Raw genomic sequence first — 22,985 nt, 5'->3', positions numbered from 1 at the left:
GAGGGACATGAGATTTGGTTTTCCAGGCGTCCGGTGGCATGCATGCTGTGGGGTTTTCAGGAAACATAGATGCTCATTTGTTCACAGGTAGTGGTTGTCTGAGTGGAAAGGACAGGGGTGAAGTTGGGAAGAGACTCAGATCTCAAATATGTAGGTATTGCCTGGGAGAAAAGGCTTTGTGTAGAATGGGGAGAACAGTGAGCTTTCAAAGGTGGAATTCTAAAGCATCCAGAATTCCAATGTGAGCAAAGCAACTAAACGCAACTCACTTTGAGTGGAAAGAGGGGCTTTTGTGATGGAAGAGCTGAATCAGACTGATTAGGGAGGATACAGACGTTCCTCCTTATTTGAAGACACGGTGAGTGATGGTTATAACAGAGAAATGTCTTAGGATGGGGACATGAATGAGTCTGGAGACAGGGCTGGACGTGAGTGAGTGGAACGGCTGTATGGCTGCGCTCAGGCTCTTTGGATTCACTGAATTTATCTATTAGAGAAAGTCTTTTTGGAGATACAGATGGTGATGTACTACTCTTCCTACCCTCAGGCAGGCATCTGCCTCCGTGGTGGGCTCTCACAAATCTTAAGAGGAAGATAACAAAATAAAGGCTATTGGAACAGCAGATTTCAGGAAACACAACATTGAGGCCTCCTCTGGGTGAAGTCTTATCTGGCTTCCTGGATAAAGGGTTTGGAGCTCACAGTTGAAACACAGATTCGAGAGGGGACTGACTGAATCAGGAAATAATCCTGTGAGCTACCACCCACTCTTGTAGTCGGGAGTTTGGGCAGCAGCAGGGTCTGCACTGTAGCCCTGGGTAATTGTCACCACTGGCATCCAGACCACACTCTGTTTCCCTAAAGTTTCAGAGACATGGATTATTTTCCTCCCACAACTGAACGGCAAAGTGTTCGCTTCCCATTTTTGTACAATACAGCCTTTTACACAATCCAGTCTTTACACAATCCAGTTTTACTGTTCCTGCGAAATGCTTTGTCATTGTTATTTATAGACATCATTGGGGAGAGCACTCGGGGCAAGGTGTGGGGACCAAACCAAACTCCAGAGGATCCTGTGTCAGGAGGTTTCCAGCATCAGGAATGTTAGAAGTCGTGGCAGGCAAGGCCCCATAAAGGTGTTCGAGGATGCAGGGCGAGATGCAGCTCTGGCTAAAAGTCTACTGTTTTGTTACATGCAGTACTGACTGACTTGTCTTCTGTTATGTTGTTTGTACTTTCCTACAATCAGTGGTTTTCTGTGATGCACTTTCTCTTTGGGTTCCAAGGTGACCAGAATACAACTGTACCATGTAGTAGCGGGGTGCTGGAAGGCTGCTCTGCACAATTGGGGCTTGATGCCTGCTTTAGGTCCTGGCTAAGTCTTACCCAGAAGACTGGCATCTTCAGCGCTTCAATGATTCATTCTTGGGCATCATGTGAGCCCAGGTTTTTCTAAACTCTGCTCTCTGAAGGAGTTGGAGATTGATGTTCCTCTTTCTTAGCTACTAATTCCTCCCTTCACTGGGAATACTTGGCAGAATGACTGAGGTTCTTCCCAAAGACTCCTTGACCCCAAGGTGTGTCATGTGCTCAGTTGACTGTCCTGAGCCCAGCTGCCATTCCTCAGATGGTTCGTGGCACACACCTTCTGCAGTGGTCAGATTCCTGGTCCAGAGAGGCCTTTCAGGGCAGCTCCAGCCGCTCTCTCCCTCTGTCTCCTCCCCTTCCTTATTCTTCAAAAATTAAAAAAAAAATGTTTTTTCTCTTTTTTCTCCTTCTCTTATACAGTTGGAGATTTGGCCAGTGAACTTGTTCGGCACTTTCTGATTGAGTGTACCCCAAAGGGAGTACGGTTGAAAGGCTGCTCCAATGAACCCTATTTTGGTGAGTGGCAAGAGCCTGCTCTTGGTATTTTGCACACACTGGCTGCTCCCTGAGAGTCTGGCCGTTGCCTGGCACTGCTTCACTCCTAGTGTTTAAGTGCAGTTCTCCAGTTCTGAGGCTCCTCTCTATCAGGGATCTAAAGTGAACTGGATATGAAATTACTCAAAAAAGCATTTTCGAAACCAGACTTACCAAAACCACTATGCTGAGACTGGTGTCAACAAAATACTGTTCTGGCAGGCAGGTGGGTGTTGACAAGGTTGGAACCTGACTCATTCCCATCCCTAAGGGATTAAGGGAAAGACAGGACCCCCACCATCATGTTGTCCCTCCCCTGTAAGTTGAGTCTTTCCACCCTTGCAGGCCTATCCTGAAGAATGCAGAATTCACCAGGTGAGGCACAGACACGTGACACATTGCGTTGCTGCAGTCCTTTAGAAGCACCTTAGAGACTTCTGTGTGGCGAGACTTGGATCTGTCTTGCTCTCAGACCTCCTAATTTCAGATTCAGTAACCTGTATGGTTTTACATATTGGAAATGATGTGTCTCTGCAAAGAATCACCTGCAATATTTGCTGAATTTGTGGCTTCATTTTGCACCAAGTCCAACAACAATGGAAGATGTTAGTTGCTAAGATATATAAGGGTCGTCCTCTCCAGGCAGAGCTGCCTTTCAAAGGGTAAACTGTCTGAGCAGCTCAGTATTCCGAGCTGTGCTAATGCTTGCTGTTAATTTGTTTTGCAGGGAGCCTGACGGCTTTGGTGTGTCAGCATTCCATCACACCCCTGGCTTTGCCCTGCAAACTGCTCATTCCAGACCGAGGTACGCTGTCAGGTCCTCAGGCCACACTGGCTCTCTGGGTGGGATCGTCTGTAGTGTGTTGGGCATACCACAGCTGGGGATCTACTTGAGGAAATAAGACTGCAAGGTATTTTCTATTGTGTCCTTTGTGGACAAACCCTAAGGAAGGCTGAACAGCCTCCCCAAATCAGGGAAAGAAGGGGCAGTCCTGCTGCACCTGTAGCCCCCAGCCACATTTTAATATCAGGGTCTTTGGTGAAAGGTTTCTGAGGAGCAAAGGTTAGCTCAAAAATACAAAATTCTAGACCAAGACTTTCAAGGTCATTTACTCTTCATTTTTATGATCCCATGAGATCAGCAGAATGTTGGAATTCTTGAGCTTAGATGCTGGATGAAATGTGTGCTTTTACCTTTACGTTTGTTTGAAAACATCCATGATAATAAAAAATCCACCCCACAGATAATAGTGTAAATTGACAGTCTTTCCCAACTTCCTCAGCAGCCTTAATTTCACATAATTTTATTCTAATTCATAAAGTTAATGATCATTAACTTAGGAAATGTGATTTACCATTTACAATTTAATTGTAAATTAATTCATAAATCAGTAAGATATTTTGTGGGACCACATCACCCTAACATTTCCTCTGAGTGTAATGTTGGTTTCTCTGGACTAGACTGTGGTCCCGGGAGGAGGTCCCAGCTCTGCAGACCAAGTGTGCCACCCTCTGCGCATCAGCCACAATCATCTCTCCTTGTCCTGCTGCTTCTTTCCAGGCCCGCTGGACTCATTGCTGTGTTTTCTTGCTTCTTCCTCTAGATCCCTTGGAGGAGATAGTTGAAAGTTCTCCCCAAACGTCGGCCAATTCGGCAGCTGAGCTGCTAAAGCAGGGGGCAGGTGAGTTACCTTGAGTTTGTTCTCCATACCTCTGTGTTCACTTGGAGTTGGACAGTCTCCTCTCTCACCTCCAGTATCCTGTTTCCATTCCTCCTTTTGTGTTAGAAGTTTTCTAGAAAGCCACCCCAGGAAAGTTGGCACTAAATGTCTGATGGGGTGAGAATCCTGTCTCCCCAGGCTAGAAGTATCCTTCTGACTCGAACAAGACTAAGTTTAATGGAATAAATGTCAAGTTCTATGCTTAGTTTGGAGGAAAACAAAGTAAGACAGGACGTGGGTGACTGGCCCCTCCAGCTGTAAATGTGAAAGTGAACGGGACACATGACTCACCAGTTATTGGAAGCGAGTCAGCATTTGACCCATGCTGCCAGCAATCCAGGGTGCACAGACCCCCAAGTGGGGCATTTTTACTAGTGTGGTAGTAGTAGACTTTATATTTTAGAATAGTGTTGGACATTTACACACAGCCTCCCCCATCATCACTATCCCCCACCAGGAAGATACATTAGTCACGATCAGTAAGCCAACGTTGACACCTCAGCATCACCCAGATTACCTTAGGGGTCACTCCTGATGGTGTACATTGTATGTGTTTGGACATACTTATAATGACATTTATCTACCATTATAGTCTTATACAGAGCAGTTCCACTGCCCTAAGTGTCCTCCAGGTGCCACCTATCCATTCCTCCCAATCTTCCAACTTCTGGCAGCCCCTACTTTTGTGTATCATCTCCATAGTTTTGCCTTTTCCAGAATGTCATATAGTTTGAATCATGTAGTATATTGTCTTTTCAGATTGGCTTCTTTCACTAAATAATATGAATTTAAGTTTCCTTCATGTCTTTTCATGGCTTCAGAGCTCATTTCTTTCTACTTTCAAATAATATTCTGTTATCTGAATTTACCAGTTTATTTATTCATTCACCTCCTGAAGCACTTCTTGGTTACTTCCAAGTTTTGGCAATTATGAATAAAGCTTCTGGAGACATCTGTGTGTAGTTTTTTTTTTTTTTGTTGTTGTTGTTGTTAAAGGTTTATTTTATTTATGCATACAAGAACTGGGGTGTATGCCAGAGGTAGGGATGGGGTGTGAGAGGATTCACCAGAGACAGAGTGGTGAGCAGAACAGATGAATTGAAATACACTGCTGAGGGGAACAGCGGGTGAGACAGTAGAGGTCTGCTGCGCCATGTGGGTCAGCTCCCTGGCCCGGGAAACTGCAGCAGTAATAGCATGATAGTGCTGAGACTTGAACCCTACACCACCAGGGAGGTCTCCTTGTTGGTTCTTTCTTTCATGGCTTGTGTCTTTTGTATTTTATCTAAAAAGTTATCATCAAACCTGAGGTAATCTGTGTTTTTTTTTCCTGTGTTATCCTCTAGGAGTTTTTTGGTTTTGCTTTTTACATTTAGGTCTGTAATCCATTTTTGGTTAATTTTTGAGAAAGGTATAAGATCTGTGTCTGGATTCAGTTTTGGGATGTGTATGCCCAGTTGTTCCACCACCTTCTGTTGACAATGTTTGCCCCGTTGAATTGTCTTTGCTCTTTTGTCATAGATCAGTTGACTATTTATGTTGGTCCCTTTCTGGTCTCTATTATGTTTTATTATTTGTCTTTTAAGCTGTCTATTATTTCACCTTTACTGCACTGTTTTGATTTCTGTGGCTTTATGGTAAGTCTTGAAGCCCAGTGGTGTCAGCTCTCTTAACTTTGTTCTTTTCTTCAATATTGTGTTGACTATCCTGGATCTTTTTGCCTCTGCCTATAAACTTTAGAATCAGTCTGTGACTTCCACAAAGTAACTTGCTGAGTTTTTTATTAGGATTCCATAGCATCTATAGATCAAGTCGGGAAGACTAGAATCTTGATTATATTAAATTTTCCTATCCATGAACATGGAATATTTCTCCATTTATTTTCTTTTGGCTTCATTATGGGAGTCTTGTATTTTTCTTTTTTTTTTAAAGATTTATTTATTTATTTATTTATTTATTTATTTATTTATTTATTTATTTATACAAGCACTGGGTACAGTCAGAAGCGGGAGAGTGAGAGGATTCACCAGAGCCAGAGTGGGGAGCAGAGCAGGTAGACTGATGAAATACACTGCTGAGTGGACCAGCAGGCGGCAGGAGAGGTCTGCGTGCCATGTGGGACCCTTACCTGGCGGCCAGGGTTCAAATTGGCGCAGCAGAGGCTACAGGCAGCTTTGTAACCCAGCGATCAACCACTGCGCCACCGGGGAGGCCCGTCTTGTATTTTTCTTGCCTTTGGTTTCATTATTGAGAGTTTTGTGATTTTCATATTTTATTAGATTTATACCTAACTCTTTCATGTTCAGGGGTGCTAATGTAAATGGTATTGTATTTTTAATTTCCAAGTCCACTTGTTCTTTGCTGGAAAGAGATCAACTTTTGTATATTAACCTTGTTTTCTGCAACATTGCCATAATCATTTAGTATCAGGTCAGATCATTTTGTAGCACTGTAGGGGCCACAGTTTAAGAGGGTTGGGTATAAGTCAAAGATCACAGGGTTGTTGTGAGTCTTTGGATATGAGGAAGAGACACAGCTAGAGAAGATAGTGTGGCTTGCTAACTTTGAAACCCTGAGTTCCGTTCATTAGAGATCTTTCATACAATGTAAATCTCAAAAATGTTAAGGAGGGGGCTTCTGGGAATGCTGAAGGATTGGACTAGAAATACCACTATTCTTTACCTTATATCTGGAGTGTACTTTATCTCTGGTATATGTAGCACATAGGTATTTTTTTCTTACATCCTTTGTATAATTGCAATAATCATCTATGCAGTTTTTCTCTTTTAAACTATTTATCACTGTACCTATTTGCCAGGTAAAATAAATCTCTCTGGTTTCAAAAGGAATACTTTAGTGTTGAAATCCTTTAGAAAGATAAGTTATCTGTCATTGAAAGATAAGTTATCTGTGCCCAGAACAAGGTAACAAGAATTTGCCCAGAATCGCCAAGTGTGATAGAATGCAGAGGTATAGAATAAAGAGTGCAGACTCTGTCAGACCTGGGCTCAAGTTCAGGCTCTACTACTCAGATTTTTGACCTCTGGCACATCACGTAGCCATGCAGATCTCACCATAATAATAGTTTCTTCCCAACCACTGATTGTGAATACTGAATGAATAGCACATGGCAAAATGCCTTGGGAACTTTAACTCAGTCACATAAGTTGTTGTCTTTCTGTTACTCTACTTTTGTGTAAAAATGCCTTTCCTCGCCAAAGAATGGTCTTTCTCTTGCAGTGGCTTGTCCTTCCCCTGTGTGAACATGTTTGAAAAGGTTGGTCCTGGAGAGCCTGTGACGGCTGTGTGAGACAGCGGTCCCATATCAGAGATGAGCTCACATCCCCCACGTTGTTTCAGGGAGTGTCTGGAGAAACAGGGCTTGTAGCTTCCTATGTTAAAGTGGCAGCATGTCCTCCCTGCACGTGCCTGGTGTCCAAAGGATGTGGGCATTTGTTGCAGGCTTCATGGTCAAGCAACCCACCCATGCACTTGACGTAGGATATCAGGCTGCAAACACAAGTCTGCTCTGATTGATTTGGTTCAACTTTTTGCTGTGTTTTTTAAAATATATTTAGAATTTTTAAAACCTGTAATTGTTTTTAAGTTACAACTCATAGATCAATATCATTGCAGAAAATAATGTTGAACAGTCTAAGCAAGCACTTCCAGAGCTTTTGTGCTGGTATGGAAGACCCCTGAAGGTGGTGGGGTCCTCTCAACCTGTTTTACAGACAGCGCCTGAGACAGGGATACCTCTGGGCTAACACACACAGCTCCTGAGCAGCAGGCAGGACCACAGAGTCTTGGTCCTGGGCGCCGCCGTGATGTTTCCATGCTGTTCACTCATCCCAGGCAGTCAGCATGGGGCACACACACTGCTGGGGCCTGTTCTTGGGTTTAATATCATCTTATCACAAAAGGTGTTTCATAATTTTTCCAATAAATGCTGACTTAACAGATTAATGAATTAATTGATTGCAATGAGGAACCATAACAACCCTTATTTTCAGATAAAAAGTTTTTCTTCTATTTATCATTTATTTTATTTTATTTTATTATTTTTTTAAATAAATTTTATTTTTATATTCCCCATACAATTGCAATCCCCTTATTTTGACCCCAGTACCTTCCCTCCCCGCCCCTTACCACCCATAGAGTGTCTCTGGTTCATAGTTGTTTGTTGATTTTGATTTTCACTTTCTTATATAGTTATTCATTTTCCTGGTCCCTTATTTAAGTTTTCTAGATTCCTGCTATGAGTGAGACCATCCGGTATTTTTCTTTTTCTTTCTGGCTTATTTCGCTGAGCATGATCCCTTCCAGCGCCATCCATGTTGCTGCAAATTGCATGTGTTTATCTTTTTTGAATGCTGAGTAATATTCCATGGTATATATGTACCACATCTTCTTGATCCAGTCATCTATTTTTGGGCATTTGGGTTGTTTCCAAAGCTTAGCTATTGTAAACAGTGCTGCTATAAACATAGGGGTGCAGGTGCTCTTTGGAATTGATGTTTCTGTGTCCTTTAGGTAAATACCTAGTAGTGGAATTGCTGTATCATCTGGAAGCTCTATGTTTAGTAGGTCCAGAAATCTCCACACAGCTCTCCATAGTGGTTGGACCAGTTTGCACTCCCACCAGCAGTGCAGAAGAGTTCCTTTTTCTCCACATGCTCGCCAACATTTGTTGTTGCTAGTTTTTTTAATATGTGCCATTCTCACTGGTGTAAGATGGTATCTCATGGTAGTTTTGATTTGCATTTCCCTGATGACAAGTGATGTTGAACATTTTTTCATATGCCTGTTGGCCATTTGCATTTCCTCTTCAGAGAAGTTTCTTTTTAGCTCTTCTATTTATCATTTTTAAGTAGACTTTCTTTTTAAATAATATATGAACTGTAACAATAACTCTAAATATCTTGTTTTTAAAGGGTGGTCCTTCCTAGAGATAACCCTTCAGTAGAAAATAGTTTTACCTCTTGATGTATTTTATTTTTTTAAAGAATTATTTATTTATGCATACAAGAAATGGGGTACAGGTCAGAGGTGTGGGGGTAAGAGGATTCGCCAGAGACAGAGCGGGGAAAAGAACAGGCACACTGACTGAAATATATTGCTGAGGGGAGCAGCGGGTGAGACAGGAAAGGTCTGCTGCGCCATGTGGGGAGCTCCCTGGCCAGGGATTGAACTCATGCAGCAGTGGCTGCAGATTGCTTCATAGTGCTGAGACTTAATCCCTTGAGCCCACCAGAAAGGCCCAGGAAAGACATTTTTTAATAGCATTTCCATGCATGTTAGGGTTGTGTTTTTAACTTGCCATATTGTAAAGTATGTTTTCTTATAAAGGTGGTATGTGTTCTTTGCATTTAAGGAAAGGGATGATACAGAAGAGAAGGGGACAAATTGCACTACACATAGACCTGTTGTGACCATGTATGAACACTGAGTGTTTCTCCTTTTCTCACTTAACATAAAAATTTCCTTGCTTTTTGCAAATCTGACATAGATCTCATTTTAGTGACGGTGTCATTTGTGTGAGTCAGTTCCCCATGCTTGCTCCTTTACTTTGTTTCTGGCTTCAATACAAGTAGTGCCTGAGAGGCTGTCTTTCTGAATTATTTCTCTTCTCTGATTTCTGGGTTGTTGCCTTAGGACAAATTCCCAGAAGTGGTAGGACTGTGTGGAACCTGTAGAACTAAGATGTTTGTTTCTTATAAAATTGCTTTCCCATAAATGCCGAGTGATGGTCAACATCCCATACTTTCCTGTCCAGCCCCCCATCTTCACCCAGCCAAGAGTCCTTGTCAGGTAGACTTGGATATTTTAGGGGACATTGCAGGCCATCTATTCTTAGCTAGCGAGAGTAAGACCAGGGGACTGATGTGCTCAGTGCAGAGGTGCTTTGGAGAAGCAACATTCCCTTCTGTGCTTTGAGCTGACATCTTAGCTCTGCACTGGAGAGATACATTCCCCAAACAGGAGGGTGCTCATTAAACACCATCATTTATGGTGCTGAGGAAGCAGGGTTTGGGTCGTGGCAGCCTGTGGTTGCAAATGTGCACCAGATCCAGGCCATGCCCTTTTTGTAGGGTTTCATTGTAATTAGGTCAATGTTTTCTTTTTTTCTTTTTGTAACTGCATGGTTAGTATTGCAGTAACACTAATGAAACCAAGGACAAAATAGTCATCTTCCAAAATTCAAGCTTCTTAAATTTTCCAGGGATCCTTCCTACTCTTGTCCTTACACACATATGCTTTTTACTTTATAGTTCTAATCATAGCAGAGACAGTTTTTGTTCTGCTTTTCTCATTAGCTACTCAAGTTTCCCATGTTGCTATGCATTTTTCAGGATTACCATTTGATGGGTGCATAGTATTCCATTGAGAGGGCTTATTTATCCATTTCCCTCTTATGAACATCTGTTTCCAGTTTTCCCCACTCTAATAAGTATGTAGCTCAAATAGCTTCACTTGTAGCTCTCTCAAGTGATCACGGACTATTTCCTTTTTATACCTTCACATAAGCGGGACCTTAAGTTACTTGGAGTAGGATATGTAGACAAATCGTCATCCAGATTGAGTGATTGCCTGCTTGACACCAGCATTTCATAAGAGCTCCTGTTTCATCAAAATTTTGTAGATATCGAACATGGGGAAGTTGTGATTTTAAGAACTTTTGACAACTTGCTCTCTTTCCCAACATGACATGGGTAAATCCCTCAGGTTCAGAAAGGAGTAGAAGTGCAGGTCATCCACTGCCTGGGAGCTGTCCTCTGACGCCTCACCCTGTGGCCATTGGTTGGGTGGTGGCAGGGTCAGCAAGCTGGGAGGAGCAGAGGTGTGACAGGCACTGCTGCTCTGGGAACTCATCTGTTCAGGGAGAGTGTCTGCTTTCTACCTGCCTCAGCATTCTTTTGGGGCAAAAAATGTGCAGGTGTGACAATGACCTTTGCAAAGATGCTGGGCTGTCTAGGTAATCACTGAGGATTGTCAGCAGGCATTGTCTATGATGAAGGGAAACTGCACACAACTTTTGTGCCCCATAGTAAAGTGAAAATCTCACCTTCTGGAATGTTAGGATATTTTTACAAACCCTGTGTCCTCAGTGCCTGTGGACTCTCAGTGGACACTGAGGAATGTGCAGGAGGTTGACTCATAGTCCAGTCACAGACCAGCTGGGCTGCTTCTGCACATTTCTTAATTTCTCTAGGCCTCTATTTCCTCATCTGTAAACGGGTGACTGTGGTGAAGATCTGACTAGACGATCTATGTAAGGCCTGACATAGAATAAGAATCCTTATTAATGAGCAGTATTGGGCTTAGCTTGAAGAAATGAAAAATTACTGTGTTTTTTAGATTTTGCTTAATGACATAAAACCACTCAAATACTCATAGGAGTGAAACAGCAAGCTCCTTTTCATGAGAGTAAAAGTGAATGGTTATATGAACTTTATAGAGAAGGTATCTCAGATGAAGCTCCCTGTTAACAGTGGGTTTGGAGAACCTTGTTGAAAGAGATGGATGGCATGGCTTAGTCTGTCTCTTGTGTGTGGTGGAAGCTTCTAGCAATATTTATTTTTATTTTTTAAAGATTTACTTATTTGTGCATACAAGAGCTGGGGTGCAGGCCAGAGGTGCAAGAGGTAAGAGGAGTCACCAGAGACAGAGTGGGGATTGACTGAAATACACTGCTGAGGGCCTCCCTGGTGGTGCAGCTGGTTGAGCACAGCGCTGTGAAGCTGTCTGCAGCCTCTGCAGTGTCGGTTCGATCCCCGCTGGCCTCGGAGCAACCCACATGGCGAGCTGACCTCTCTTGTCTCGCCCGCTGCTCCCCTCAGCAGTATATTTCGTTAGTCTGCCTGTTCTGCTCTCCGCTTTGTCTCTGGTGAATCCTCTCACCCTCCCATGCATCTGGCCTGTACCCTGGCTCTTGTATAAATAAAATAAATCTTAAAAAAAAAAATTAAAAAAAAAAATACACTGCTGAGGGGAGCAGCAGGTGAGTCAGGAGAGGTCTGCCGCACCATGTGGGTCTCCTCTCTGGCTGGGGATCGAACTCATGCTGCAGTAGTTGTGGACAGCTTCATAGTGCTGCATCTTGACCCCTTGCGCCACCAGGCAACATTTAAAAACATCCTCATTGGTCTTTGAACTATGTGCTTCTTGGGGTGTTTCCTTAGTGAGAGGACACGTTTGGTCCTCTCCAGTGCATAAAACCTTTCTAGGGAGAGCTTCCCCTGCTGCATCAGAGCACTTTAATGGTCTCACCTAGAGAGATACAGGGAATTTATTTTCTGATACATTTTGGGGTACAAACCTCAGTGCTGGTTTTCATTCCATCATAGTTATTCTGTGTTCTCACGAAAGAAGAGGTTAACAAATCCTCAAAGCTTCTAAAGCTAGAAAGACTAGTTGTAAGTTGCAGTATTGCCTGTGGAGAGGCAGGGTGGTGAGCTGAGGACAGGCCTACATCTTCACACCGGGGATGGCATCCTGTGGTGGTGGTTGTGCCGGGCCCATCTGCCCAGGCATTTGTCAGCACAAGTGCCAGCAGGCATGGTTTGTGCCTAGTCTCAAAAGCTGGAAAGAAGGCAGAGCTGCTCCCTGGCATTCCCCCATCCCAGTCTCTTGAGAAGGAAAACAGCACAAGTAGGTGACCAATTTGAGTGCTCAGATAAAATGGTACAGATCGCGGGGAAGCATTTTCTCTTGTGTTTAGTGACCATCTAGAAGGCTTTCAGCATGGAGTTAAGATGCCTAGAAACACATGCAGTGACCAGCATTCAGCAGAGCTGGGCAGGGAGCTTTGTTCCCCAAAAGGCACGTGTTTGTGGTCTGGATGGTCACAACTCCTGCAGGGCGGGAGCTTCAGGCAGAGTCAGACTGTCCTATGGGTCACCCCAACTTCACAAACACCCTGAAATCCCATGGCAACTAATTAACTTCAGGATTCTAGGCTCAAAGGGCCATTGGGCTGTTGGCATAGCTTTTATTACACTGGCTGCTTGCTTCCCCTAGAGAAGATGGCTGCGGACAAGCACCCGTGCCCCCTGGGCAGCGTGGGGTGTCCGGTTGGGACATGGACCAGACTGGCATCTGGGCTCTTCAGTGGTCTGAATCACAGTGAAGACTTTCTTGTCTCAGCAGCTGGATGCCCATCCCTCACTGAGCTCCATGCAGGGTGGTTATTCAGGGTCAAGACTGCATACTGTCTCTGAAACATTTCCTCAGTGCAATTGTGGTTGGTCTCTTGTCCCACGCAGACTCATACTGAGCCTGAGAAGGTGCCTCTAGCCCCACCTGAGGACACCAGGTGCAAGACTGCAGGGATGAAAATTGGTCTGGGGCCACTGGGAGGGCAGGTTCTGGTTGGTCCTCACCAGCCAGGGTCTCCTTGGCTGTGTGTTTATTTTGGGCATGGGCCTCTGGCTTGGTGTCTCTGGGTCTCTCACTTTCTGTGCCTTCGGAATCAGGAGTAAGGAGCTGCAAAACTGCAAAACTCCTTACTCCTGATTCGAAGGCACAGAAAGTGAGAGACCCAGAGACACCAAGCCAGAGGCCCATGCCCAAAATAAACACACTACTGGAGCCAAGGAGACCCTGGAAAAATACCGGATGGTCTTACTCGTAGCAGGAATCTAGAAAACTTAAATAAGGGACCAGGAAAAAGAGTAATTATAAGAAAGTAAAAATCAAAATCAACAAACAACTATGAACCAGAGACACTCTATGGGGGGTGGGAGGTGGGGAGGGGAGGGATTGGGGTCAAAATAAGGGGGTCGTAATTGTATGGGGAATATAAAAATAAAAAAAATTATATTAAAAAAACCCCAGCAAATTAAATGAAATAAAAAAAGGGGGGGGGGAATAAATGCATTGAACACAGGCCACGTGTTTGAGTCTTCACAATCCTGAGTCACCTTTGGCTGCTACCTGTGTGTCGGAATAGGCATTAATACCTGCTTCCCTTGGTGTCTTGCAGCCTGCAATGTGTGGTACCTGAACTCTGTGGAGATGGAGTCTCTCACGGGCCACCAAGCTGTGCAGAAGGCCCTGAGCCTTACGCTGGTCCAGGAGCCACCACCCTTGTCCACCATTGTGCACTTCAAGGTGTCGGCCCAGGGGATCACCCTGACGGACAATCAGAGGAAGTGAGTGTGCCGGGTGCTGGGGCTGAGGGTGGGTTGTCTTTGCTCACATGCCAGCTGCTCATCACCCGAACCATGCCCTGGGCAGGGCTGGGTCCTCAGAAATGATTGTAACCCAGCGTCTGTCCACACTTCTCCCTGTCATCATATGTGGTCCAGGATCCAAGTAAAACTATGAATATTTAACCCAAAGACTTTTTTCTACGGAATCAGTAAAACCTTTAAAAAAAGGTCTTTGGAGCTTTGAATGTTATCTTTATGTATAATTTATAGAAAGTATAGTTATATATGGTTTTGCAAAGCAAAATAATATTCAAGTTGGGAACTCAGGGTCTATGTTAGAATTCATTCATCATTTCTTTTTTTTTTTTAATTTTATTTTTATATTTCCCATACAATTGCAATCCCCTTATTTTGACCCCAATCCCTCCCCACCCCGCCCCCTGCCCCCCATAGAGTGTCTCTGGTTCATAGATTTTTGTTGATTTTGATTTTCACTTTCTTATAGTTATTCAATTTCCTGGTCCCTTATTTAAGTTTTCTAGATTCCTGCTATGAGTGAGACCATCTGGTATTTTTCTTTTTCTTTCTGGCTTATTTCGCTGAGCATGATCCCTTCCAGTGCCATCCATGTTGCTGCAAATTGCATGTGTTTATCTTTTTTGAATGCTGAGTAATATTCCATGGTATATATGTACCACATCTTCTTGATCCAGTCATCTATTTTTGGGCATTTGGGTTGTTTCCAAAGCTTAGCTATTGTAAATAGTGCTGCTATAAACATAGGGGTGCAGGTGCTCTTTGGAATTGATGTCTCTGTGTCCTTTGGGTAAATACCTAGGAGTGGAATTGCTGGATCATATGGAAGCTCTATGTTTAGTAGGTCCAGAAATCTCCACACAGCTCTCCATAGTGGTTGGACCAGTTTGCACTCCCACCAACAGTGCAGGAGAGTTCCTTTTTCTCCACATCCTCGCCAACATTTGTTGTTGCTAGCTTTTTTAATATGTGCCATTCTATTGGTGGTCATCCCATTTTAGATGAGTGTGACTTGAAAAACACTTTCAATACTAAGATCATATTATATTATATAATATATGATAGTATATTCAGCACAGTTGTCAGAGTCAGTTCTAAATGAGTAGCCAGATGCATATAATACCTGTATTTCTCCCACCAACAGAGGCTTTAACCTTAGGGTCAAAGGCATTTCAGGTGCAATTACTATTTACTTGTTATGGCAAAAGCCTGGTATAAGGGAACTAGGTCATTGAATATGAACATAGAGTTCCTGCCGAACTCGGGGAACCCCAGCCATCCCCTGGTGCCAGTGGGGTGGTGTTCAGACCTTGAGCAGAACCTCTGTCCCTGATTTCAGGATCAAGCTGGTAGGGGGAAGGAGACTTATTATAACCTCTGCCAAAAAAGAAAGGGGATATAGGACTTGGACTTTGGGTCTTAGATCTGGGTCCTAGAGCTCCCCAAAACTTACCAGCAGGGTGTCTGTATACCAGTGCTTCCCCCTGCGATGCTTGGTTTCTTAATCTTTCAACCTCCACTGAAGTCCTAATCTTGGAATTTTGCATCAAATTTGTGCTGCAACTACCCTATGCAGCTCAGCCCAATAGTGGACACAAGGTTGGGCCAGGAAACCCGCTCATTGCTTCACAGCCTCTAGGTGCTCCACTGATAGGTGTGTTTTCTGTATCTCCCTAGCTTCCTAGTACCCTTGTAAATCTGGAGATGGGTCTTGTCTGTATTGCTCAGAATCTTTCCTATTGCAGGTAACACAATTTGAATTTGGATCATGTGATGCTGGACAAGGGAGGTCTCTAACAACAAGACACCAGCTTTAACAAGTAGGAAGGCAGCACAGCCATAGGGTCCCCTGGGCTGACAGATGTCCAGGCTCTGCCTGTCTCTTTCTGGTGCACTGGCTTCTCTCCCCATCTCATGAGCACCCCCCCCCCACCCCACACCAGGAGCAAAGCTACCAGCACTGGGGGACACTTCTTAGAGCCATACCTCAGGAGAAGGGACTGACACAGCAGGATGAGGGATAGGGGGAAGACGGTGCTCAAAGAACAGGGAGAGCTGGCAGGCAAGACCACAGACGCCGCCTTGTGGGCTGGATGAGGACAGGTTATGCCAATGTAACCAACTTTGTGGCCCAAACCCAGCAGCTCTTCCTGGTGGATATAACCTGACAGTTTACACTGTCTGCTCAGATTCCTCATCATGTATAAGAGGCTCCTGTGGGAGCTGGGCAAAAGTACAAGATGCCCCTTTTGCTGGCAAGAACGTAAAGCTGGAGACAGAGGTGGCTTCCTCAGGAGGATGGTGGGAGGTCCCAGCAGCCACCTCACTCACTCCGGTGGGTGCAGCTCCTCCACTTGGTTCCTATTCTTCTGTACTGACAACGTTATTCCCTGCACCCCGAGACATGCTTCATTCTGAGAGACAACTTTCTTGAGAACCACCCTGCCCAGCTTCATGTCTGTGGAATGCTCATGAGTATGCGCTGTGTCCTTCCCTCCAAATGACTACTAAAAGCTGAAAATAGACTCCTGCTCCTGGGTCTCCCCATGGGAGTCCCCACCGGGACTATCAGCGGTTTCCCCTACATCCCAGTAACCAGGCCTGTCCTCCCATGTCCCCCAGGCTCTTCTTTCGGAGGCACTACCCGGTGAGCAGCGTGATTTTCTGTGCGTTGGATCCACAGGACAGGAAGTAAGAAAGCTGAGATTTTACTAAATAATAAATATACTTCCTCTAACACTTTAAGTTAATACAAAAATTAACATAATTTCTTTTTTCTTTGATTCTCAAGGTGGATCACAGATGACCCTTGCTCAAAGTAAGTGGGCGGATGTGTCTATATTCTTAGTTTATAGTCACAGTCCAGAGTTGAAGTCTGTCCAGATTGCCAAATGGGGGGTTCTCATCAGGAAATGTCTATATAGCTCATGGGTTTGGGATTGACTTTAAGCAGAAATGCTCAAGAGAGGGGCTCAGGCACCTGCCCTGGCAACTCCAGAGGGCTCCCACCAGGCATGGAGACACGGCTTTGACTCAGCTCTCAGGACTGATGCTGTGCCAGACACCCACCCTTTCCACCTTCAGGCTCCTCAAAATGGGAGCAAGCACATCTTCCCGGCAGGTCTGTGAAGGCAGGAGGGAGGAGGGGCAGATTTGGATAAGCTGTTGGAAGTCACAGGGACAGGAGGAAGCAGAGGTTTGCAGGATACACTAGGCTTCGTGGAACACCATGTTCTGACCTTGGCCCCCTTTTTGCAGAGTCTTTGGATTTGTGGCCCGGAAGCAGGGCAGTGCCACGGACAACATATGCCACCTGTTCGCAGGGCATGACCCCGATCAACCCGCCAGCGCCATTGTCAACTTCGTGTCAAAGGTCATGATTGGCTCCCCAAAGAAGATGTGAACCTCACAGCCTGGAGACCCTAAGAGGGGCTGATTGGCCCTGCTGTGTAGGAGACTGTAACGGCGACATTCCGGCCCCCCGTCCACTTTCCCCCACAGGGAAAGGGCTCCTTCAACTTTACACACACACTGAACAAACAACCTTATCACCAGCTAGCCTTTCCAGAAAAAAACTGCTCACTGACACACTTTTGTAGCCAAGTGTTTCCAGGTGGAAGAAGCTGGGCACCAAGTACCTGTGCCCAGTTTCTGTGTGGGAGAGGACCTTGCAAGATCAAACCTGGCATCCTCTGAAACTTCATGGGTAGGAAGTGCCCAGCCCACTCTACTGACTTGCATGACTGACCGCAGCCCCCACCCCCCATTCCCATGGCCATCACCATGGGTTCTATCCAGCCAGTGTCCCGAGGCAGCCTGTCTTCCCAAGACAGAGATGCTGATGCACCTGAGAAGGGGATGCATGTTTGAAGAAGGTTTGAGCAGGTCGGGCTCTCCTGGAACACAGAGACGTGGACGAGGAGATGAAGGAATGGGCTGTGAGGACACGGAGGTTACTTGCCCATATGGGGGCACCCAGAGAACCCACCAATGTGGTGACAACCCCAAGTCCCCACTCTCACAGGCTCTGGGCAGGAGAGGGAAGGTGACTTGCTGGAAGTGAAGTGCTGTTTCCATTTAATTTATATTTTACTTATGCCAAATTATTTATGATAACAGACCACCATTACTATACTATACTCGCGTCCAGTGCTGCAGTCAGCAAAGCCAGGGTTTTAGGAGGTGCATCCAGCCACATGTGGGCGGTTTCCAGATTGTGGATGACTTCCCTCTGATGAGGAAGGTTCTAGTGGACTGTGGAATATTTGGGTTTAGTTCCCAGCATCTCATCATGATTACTGGTCATCATAGGGTCTGGTGGAGGTTGTCGAGAGAAAGTCCGACCATTGTAAGCTCTCACCCTTCTATCCATCAGTCCACCTGTTGGCTCCTATTGGGATGCTGTGTGTTTCCAGCATCCTGGAGAAAATGGGGGTCAGGAGAAAGAATGAATCTCAGTCGTTACATGATAATTTTAAGTGCCACTTAATCTGCATAACTCCAGCCACCTAATCAGGCTTATGCTTATATGAACATACCCAGTGCCACAGTCTGTTGGCCCAAATTTTTCAGTTGCCAGATATTTGGGAGAAGCTGATGGCCCTGCAAGTTTCCATGGTAATAAACCCATGGTGTCCCTGTCCACTGTCTGGCACTCATCCACCTGGAATGCCCCCTCTCTACTTTCCAAGTCAAGCACCAGTTCTTAGATTACTCAGGAATCACCTTCTGCTGGGTGATCACAGTGCTTTGTGATATCTGTTTTAAAGTGGGGCAGAGACAGACTCAGCCTGATCTCAGTGGGTTATGTACGTGTGTGTGGAAAAGGAGGCGGGCGAAGCCACTGCTTAGCTCCTATTGATGCACCAAACACAAGTGCCTCGTTTCTGTGCCAAATGTTTGCCTTGGTATTCTTGACCTTCTTCCCAGACACTTGTTGGCATGGTTGATAAGGAGAATATTCAGACGTCTCCCAGAGGTCTGATGTCCTGGCCCTTGGAGGAGACACAGCAGGCCTCTGGTAAAGGGGGTGCATGGGTTTGTGCTGTCCCCAGAGACACTGCTTCCTGAATGGCTTATATCCAGGTATCGCCCAAGGACCCAGGCCAGCTCTTTATTCTTTTGAGATAGGACGAGAGGTTCTTGTTAAGTGATTAGAGCAGGAGTGGGATAAGGACCGAGATATATGAACTGCCAGAATTGTGGCGACACCAGTGCCTGGGGGTGCTGGGGCCGAGCAGTTGGGAAGCCTAGCTGTGACCTTTCCCTTCGTGGTGATGGGCATCAGAAGTTTCCTCCCAGCAAACGACTCCCTCTGGGGAACCAAAGGAAGACAGTTTTCCTCTGTCTGATAACTGGTACGACCAGTGTCCTTGTCACGTGTTACATGTGCATTACAAGGAACAAGGCAAGTCCTTGAACTCTGAGCGCACGTGGTCCCCACACTAACACCGGCTCTGGGCAAAGCAACCTTTTCCAGGCACCTGGGCCCTGGGCCCACAGCAGGCACAGAAGTGCTGTTCCAGGAGTTCACGAGGGCTGCGCCCAGTGTCGGAGCTACGGCCCCAATAACCTGCTCACTAATTGTATGCTGTGTTCCTCCAGTGTTAACCTATAGCCATGTTAAGTCACCACATTTAGGGTTTCTGTGTATTTCCATGGCATCAAAGACCTTCCCAAGTCTCCTGAGCTGCCTTATATTAGTGCGTATTTTTACTTTTCTTACATTGTAAAGAATATATCCAGTATGTAAATGAATGTTCTATAAATCCTTTGTATAGTCATTTCTCTGCTTTTAAATATCATCTTTATTCAGAGTATAATAAAATTATAAGCTTGGTAAGCCTTGGCAGCAGGCATTTGTTGCGTTAGATGGACGTGCCCCAGAGGGTGTGTGTTGTGTCCATGTACGTGTGTGCCTGTGTGTGTACACACACATATGTGTGTACGTGTGTCTGTACACGTCTTGTGTCCAAGTACTTGTGTACTTGTTTATGTCTGTGTGTACATTTGTGTCTATGTGTGTGTGTCTGTTTATTTGGGAGTTGGAAGGGGATTGTTTATGGATCAGTGGATTTAATTATCGATTCACGTATGTTTTGCCTTTAGTGATGTGTTTTAAGATTTCTGCCCAGAACTCTGAAAAATTGTATTGAGTGATTTTAATTCTACTGAAATAGTGTTGATCAGAGATACTGGTACATTTTCAAAGCTCAACCCCTAATGGAACTTTGCAGGTGTCTAAACTGAGTTAGATGCAGAACCCAAAAGAGGCAGGTCGGATCACCTATTTCATCAATAGAAGCTGGTGACAGACCCAACATCACCCTCTTGGCTTTTCTGGGTTCTCGGGGTCACCACCAACCCGGCAGGTCATCATGCTGGCTTTCTGGCTTCTTGGGTCTGCCTGCCCCTCATCAGGTGTTGGGGATACAGGTATCTGCCACCCTCATTCCCTCTGCATCCTAAAGATGGAGCAGCTCTGTCATGGTGGAACACAGATGGCCACTTGATGCACCCCATCCATGTCAGTGACACACTCAGCCCCCAGGGGTGGATGTTGCTGGGCTGCACCAAGTGCTGCCTCACTCTCCTGCTGCTGCCCCAGTACATGGCCACTGTGGGCATCAGGTCAGAGACAGATGCATGCCATTTGTGGAGCTGAGTCTTCATGACACTTTCAGCTGCAGGCTGGGAAAGAAACAGAATTTGGGCCCATTTCCGTAATGGACATATAGCTAACATTTCAAATAACTGCCTATCCCCCACCTGCAGCTCTGCATCAGACCTGGTGGACTTGTGCAGGCACTTCATGTCCTCTCTGGTGAGACTCTTGGGTGTCCCTTTGTTATCCTGCATGCTGGGAAGGTAGAACTGAACTGGTCTTGGGTGCCAGGCACTAAAGTATGCAGACAGTGGTGGGTTAATGTGACTCCTGGTGGGCCCCAGCCTTGGCCTGTGGCAAGGGTAGAGGTGGGTGGGGCATGGGTCCCAAGGGCAAATGAGCACTCCTATATAGAACACAGTCTGAATTTGTGTAGAAGTCTCTCCAGAAGACTGCCAGGAGACTCACGGACAAAGTGGTTGTGCTGCCTGACAGTCACATCTGGGGTTCAACTCCTGCTCATCAACCAGCGTCCAAACACTGATGGCCTCTGTGCTCAGGGCTCCTGGACCAGTTAGTTGTGGAGCTCCAGGCCTCACAACTTGGGAGTAATAGATCTGTTAGTGATGGGCCTGTGGGCTGCTCTTTGGGGACCCTGGATCTATTACAGAAGGGCATTTTGTTTTGTCCATTGGGGAACCTTGAGTGTGTACATCCAATGTGGCTTCTCGTCTGCCTAGAGTATGTAAGGTAACCAGGGATGTGGGATGAGCCTCTCTTTGGTGTCTGGAAGAAGGGGTGACATTTCAGGGCAGGGGTGATAGTGCACAGCTGGAGTTCCCAGGTGAATGGGGGCCTGGGGTCATGCAGGGAAGTGATATTTCCTGATACGGGGCTGCCTATCTGGACACCTTTGGGAGACAGGGCTGTTGAATGGTAACCAAAAAAGATGGTCCAGAATAAAATGCCTTAAAGTTCCTGAGGCCTCAGAGGCATCAGTGCTAAGCCTAGATAGAGGCAACAATAGGGCAGGGGTGGATCCCCCTAAAGCCCACTCCCTGTAAAGGGTCGTCTGCCTAAAGGAGTCTGCAACAATCTACCGGTGGAGGTGGGAGGGGTGGAGCAATGCTGGCCAGGGTATCCTGCCCCTGGGGCTGCACTGTGTCTCCCACAGCAATGCCAATCCAGGGAACCCTCTTCAAAGCTATACTCCTTCCTTCTGGAGTTACCCTCTCCATCAGGCAGCCTGTACCAGGAACCCCAGGAATTGCCAAGTGCCAGAGACACCACCATGCAGCCAAATTAACAAGGAATGTCTTTCATATTGATCTGTCTGTTGAAGAACAGCTGGTAGCAGACCTGTAGCAGATTCCACACCTAAACAGGTCACTGCTGGCTCACAGGTAAGATTTATTTATGTATTTATTTTAAAGATTTATTTATTTATACAAGAACCGGGGTACAGGCCAGATGTGCGGGAGGGTGAGAGGATTCACCAGAGACAGAGTGGGAAACAGAACAGGCAGACTGACGAAATACACTGCTGAGGGGAGCAGCAGGCGTGACGGGAGAGGTCTGCCGCACCATGTGGGACCCTTGCCGGCCAGCCGGGATCGAACTGGCGCTGCAGAGGCTGCGGACAGCTTCACAGCGCTGCGCTCAACTGCCTGCACCACCAGGGGAGGCCCACAGAATAGTAGCCCAAATACGCAGGTAGAATAGAAAATTACTCCATATCACACCAAGCATCAGACATTTACAATAAGAATGAGAAAAGACAGTCAACAGAGGACACCATGGTGAATCAGTGATGAGATTATCCACCTAGGATGTAAAGCAGCCATTGTAACACGGCTCCAGCAAACAAATGTTGAATTTATGAATGAAAAACCAAAAATCCATGGCAAAGAAATAGAGATTATGAAAAAGAACCACACAGAAATTACTGAACTAAAAAGTATAAATTGGCAATAAGGAAAAAATTTCATGGGAGGCCCAGTAGCAGAGTGGAGACAGGAGGGAAACTTGACCTAAAGGTTGAGCAACAGAATCTCCAACCTGAGCAATAGACACAAAGCAGCATTACAAAGTGAGAAGCCTCAGAGCCTGTGGGATAATGACAGGGGGACCCAACATTCGTATCAGTGCGTCCTAGACAAAGGGGTGAAAGTGGGGATGGGGAGCACTTGGAGAAATATCCCCAAAATTCAACAATTCAACAAATCCTCCCAATTCAACAAAAGACCTGGACCTGTAGATTCAAGAAGCTCAGTGAACCCCAAAAAAGAGAAAACAAAATCCATGTAGGGTAGATCATAATTAAATTTCTGACAACTAAGGATAAAGAAAAATCTTGGAAGTGCTCAGAGGGCAGGAATGGGTGATGAAGAGGGACCCAGCAATTTAAATGAGTGAGTTTCTCAGATTATACCATGGAGGCCAGAAGAAAGTGACACCATTTTCAAGAATGAAAGAAAAGAAATAAGGTGAATTCTGTATTCAGTGGAACGATCCTTCCACAGTAAGGCATTGGCAGGTAAAGGTGAACCATGTCAAGTCACCAGATTG

At 45.5% G+C, this 22,985-nt stretch overlaps 1 protein-coding gene across 5 annotated transcripts in view; it reads left to right on the top strand.

The window, feature by feature from the left end:
- TNS3 (tensin 3) overlaps positions 1-21,812 on the top strand; it is a 263,893-nt gene extending 242,081 nt beyond the window's left edge. For all 5 annotated transcript variants that reach the window (XM_037493247.2, XM_054695702.1, XM_037493239.2 and 2 more), the window contains 7 exons: positions 1,789-1,884; positions 2,630-2,707; positions 3,507-3,584; positions 13,609-13,777; positions 16,436-16,504; positions 16,605-16,631; positions 17,072-21,812. In XM_037493247.2, the coding sequence (XP_037349144.1) occupies positions 1,789-1,884; positions 2,630-2,707; positions 3,507-3,584; positions 13,609-13,777; positions 16,436-16,504; positions 16,605-16,631; positions 17,072-17,216 (662 nt within the window). In that variant the 3' untranslated portion in view covers positions 17,217-21,812. The remainder of the gene's footprint in view (positions 1-1,788; positions 1,885-2,629; positions 2,708-3,506; positions 3,585-13,608; positions 13,778-16,435; positions 16,505-16,604; positions 16,632-17,071) is intronic.
- The last annotated feature ends 1,173 nt before the right edge of the window (positions 21,813-22,985 follow it).

Source organism: Talpa occidentalis, unplaced genomic scaffold (genome assembly GCF_014898055.3).
Source record: "Talpa occidentalis isolate TD23 unplaced genomic scaffold, MPIMG_talOcc4v2.1 talOcc4.10, whole genome shotgun sequence".
Lineage (NCBI taxonomy): Eukaryota > Metazoa > Chordata > Mammalia > Eulipotyphla > Talpidae > Talpa > Talpa occidentalis.
Note: the sequence above shows the minus strand (reverse complement) of the source record. Positions and strands in the feature narration are given on the sequence as shown.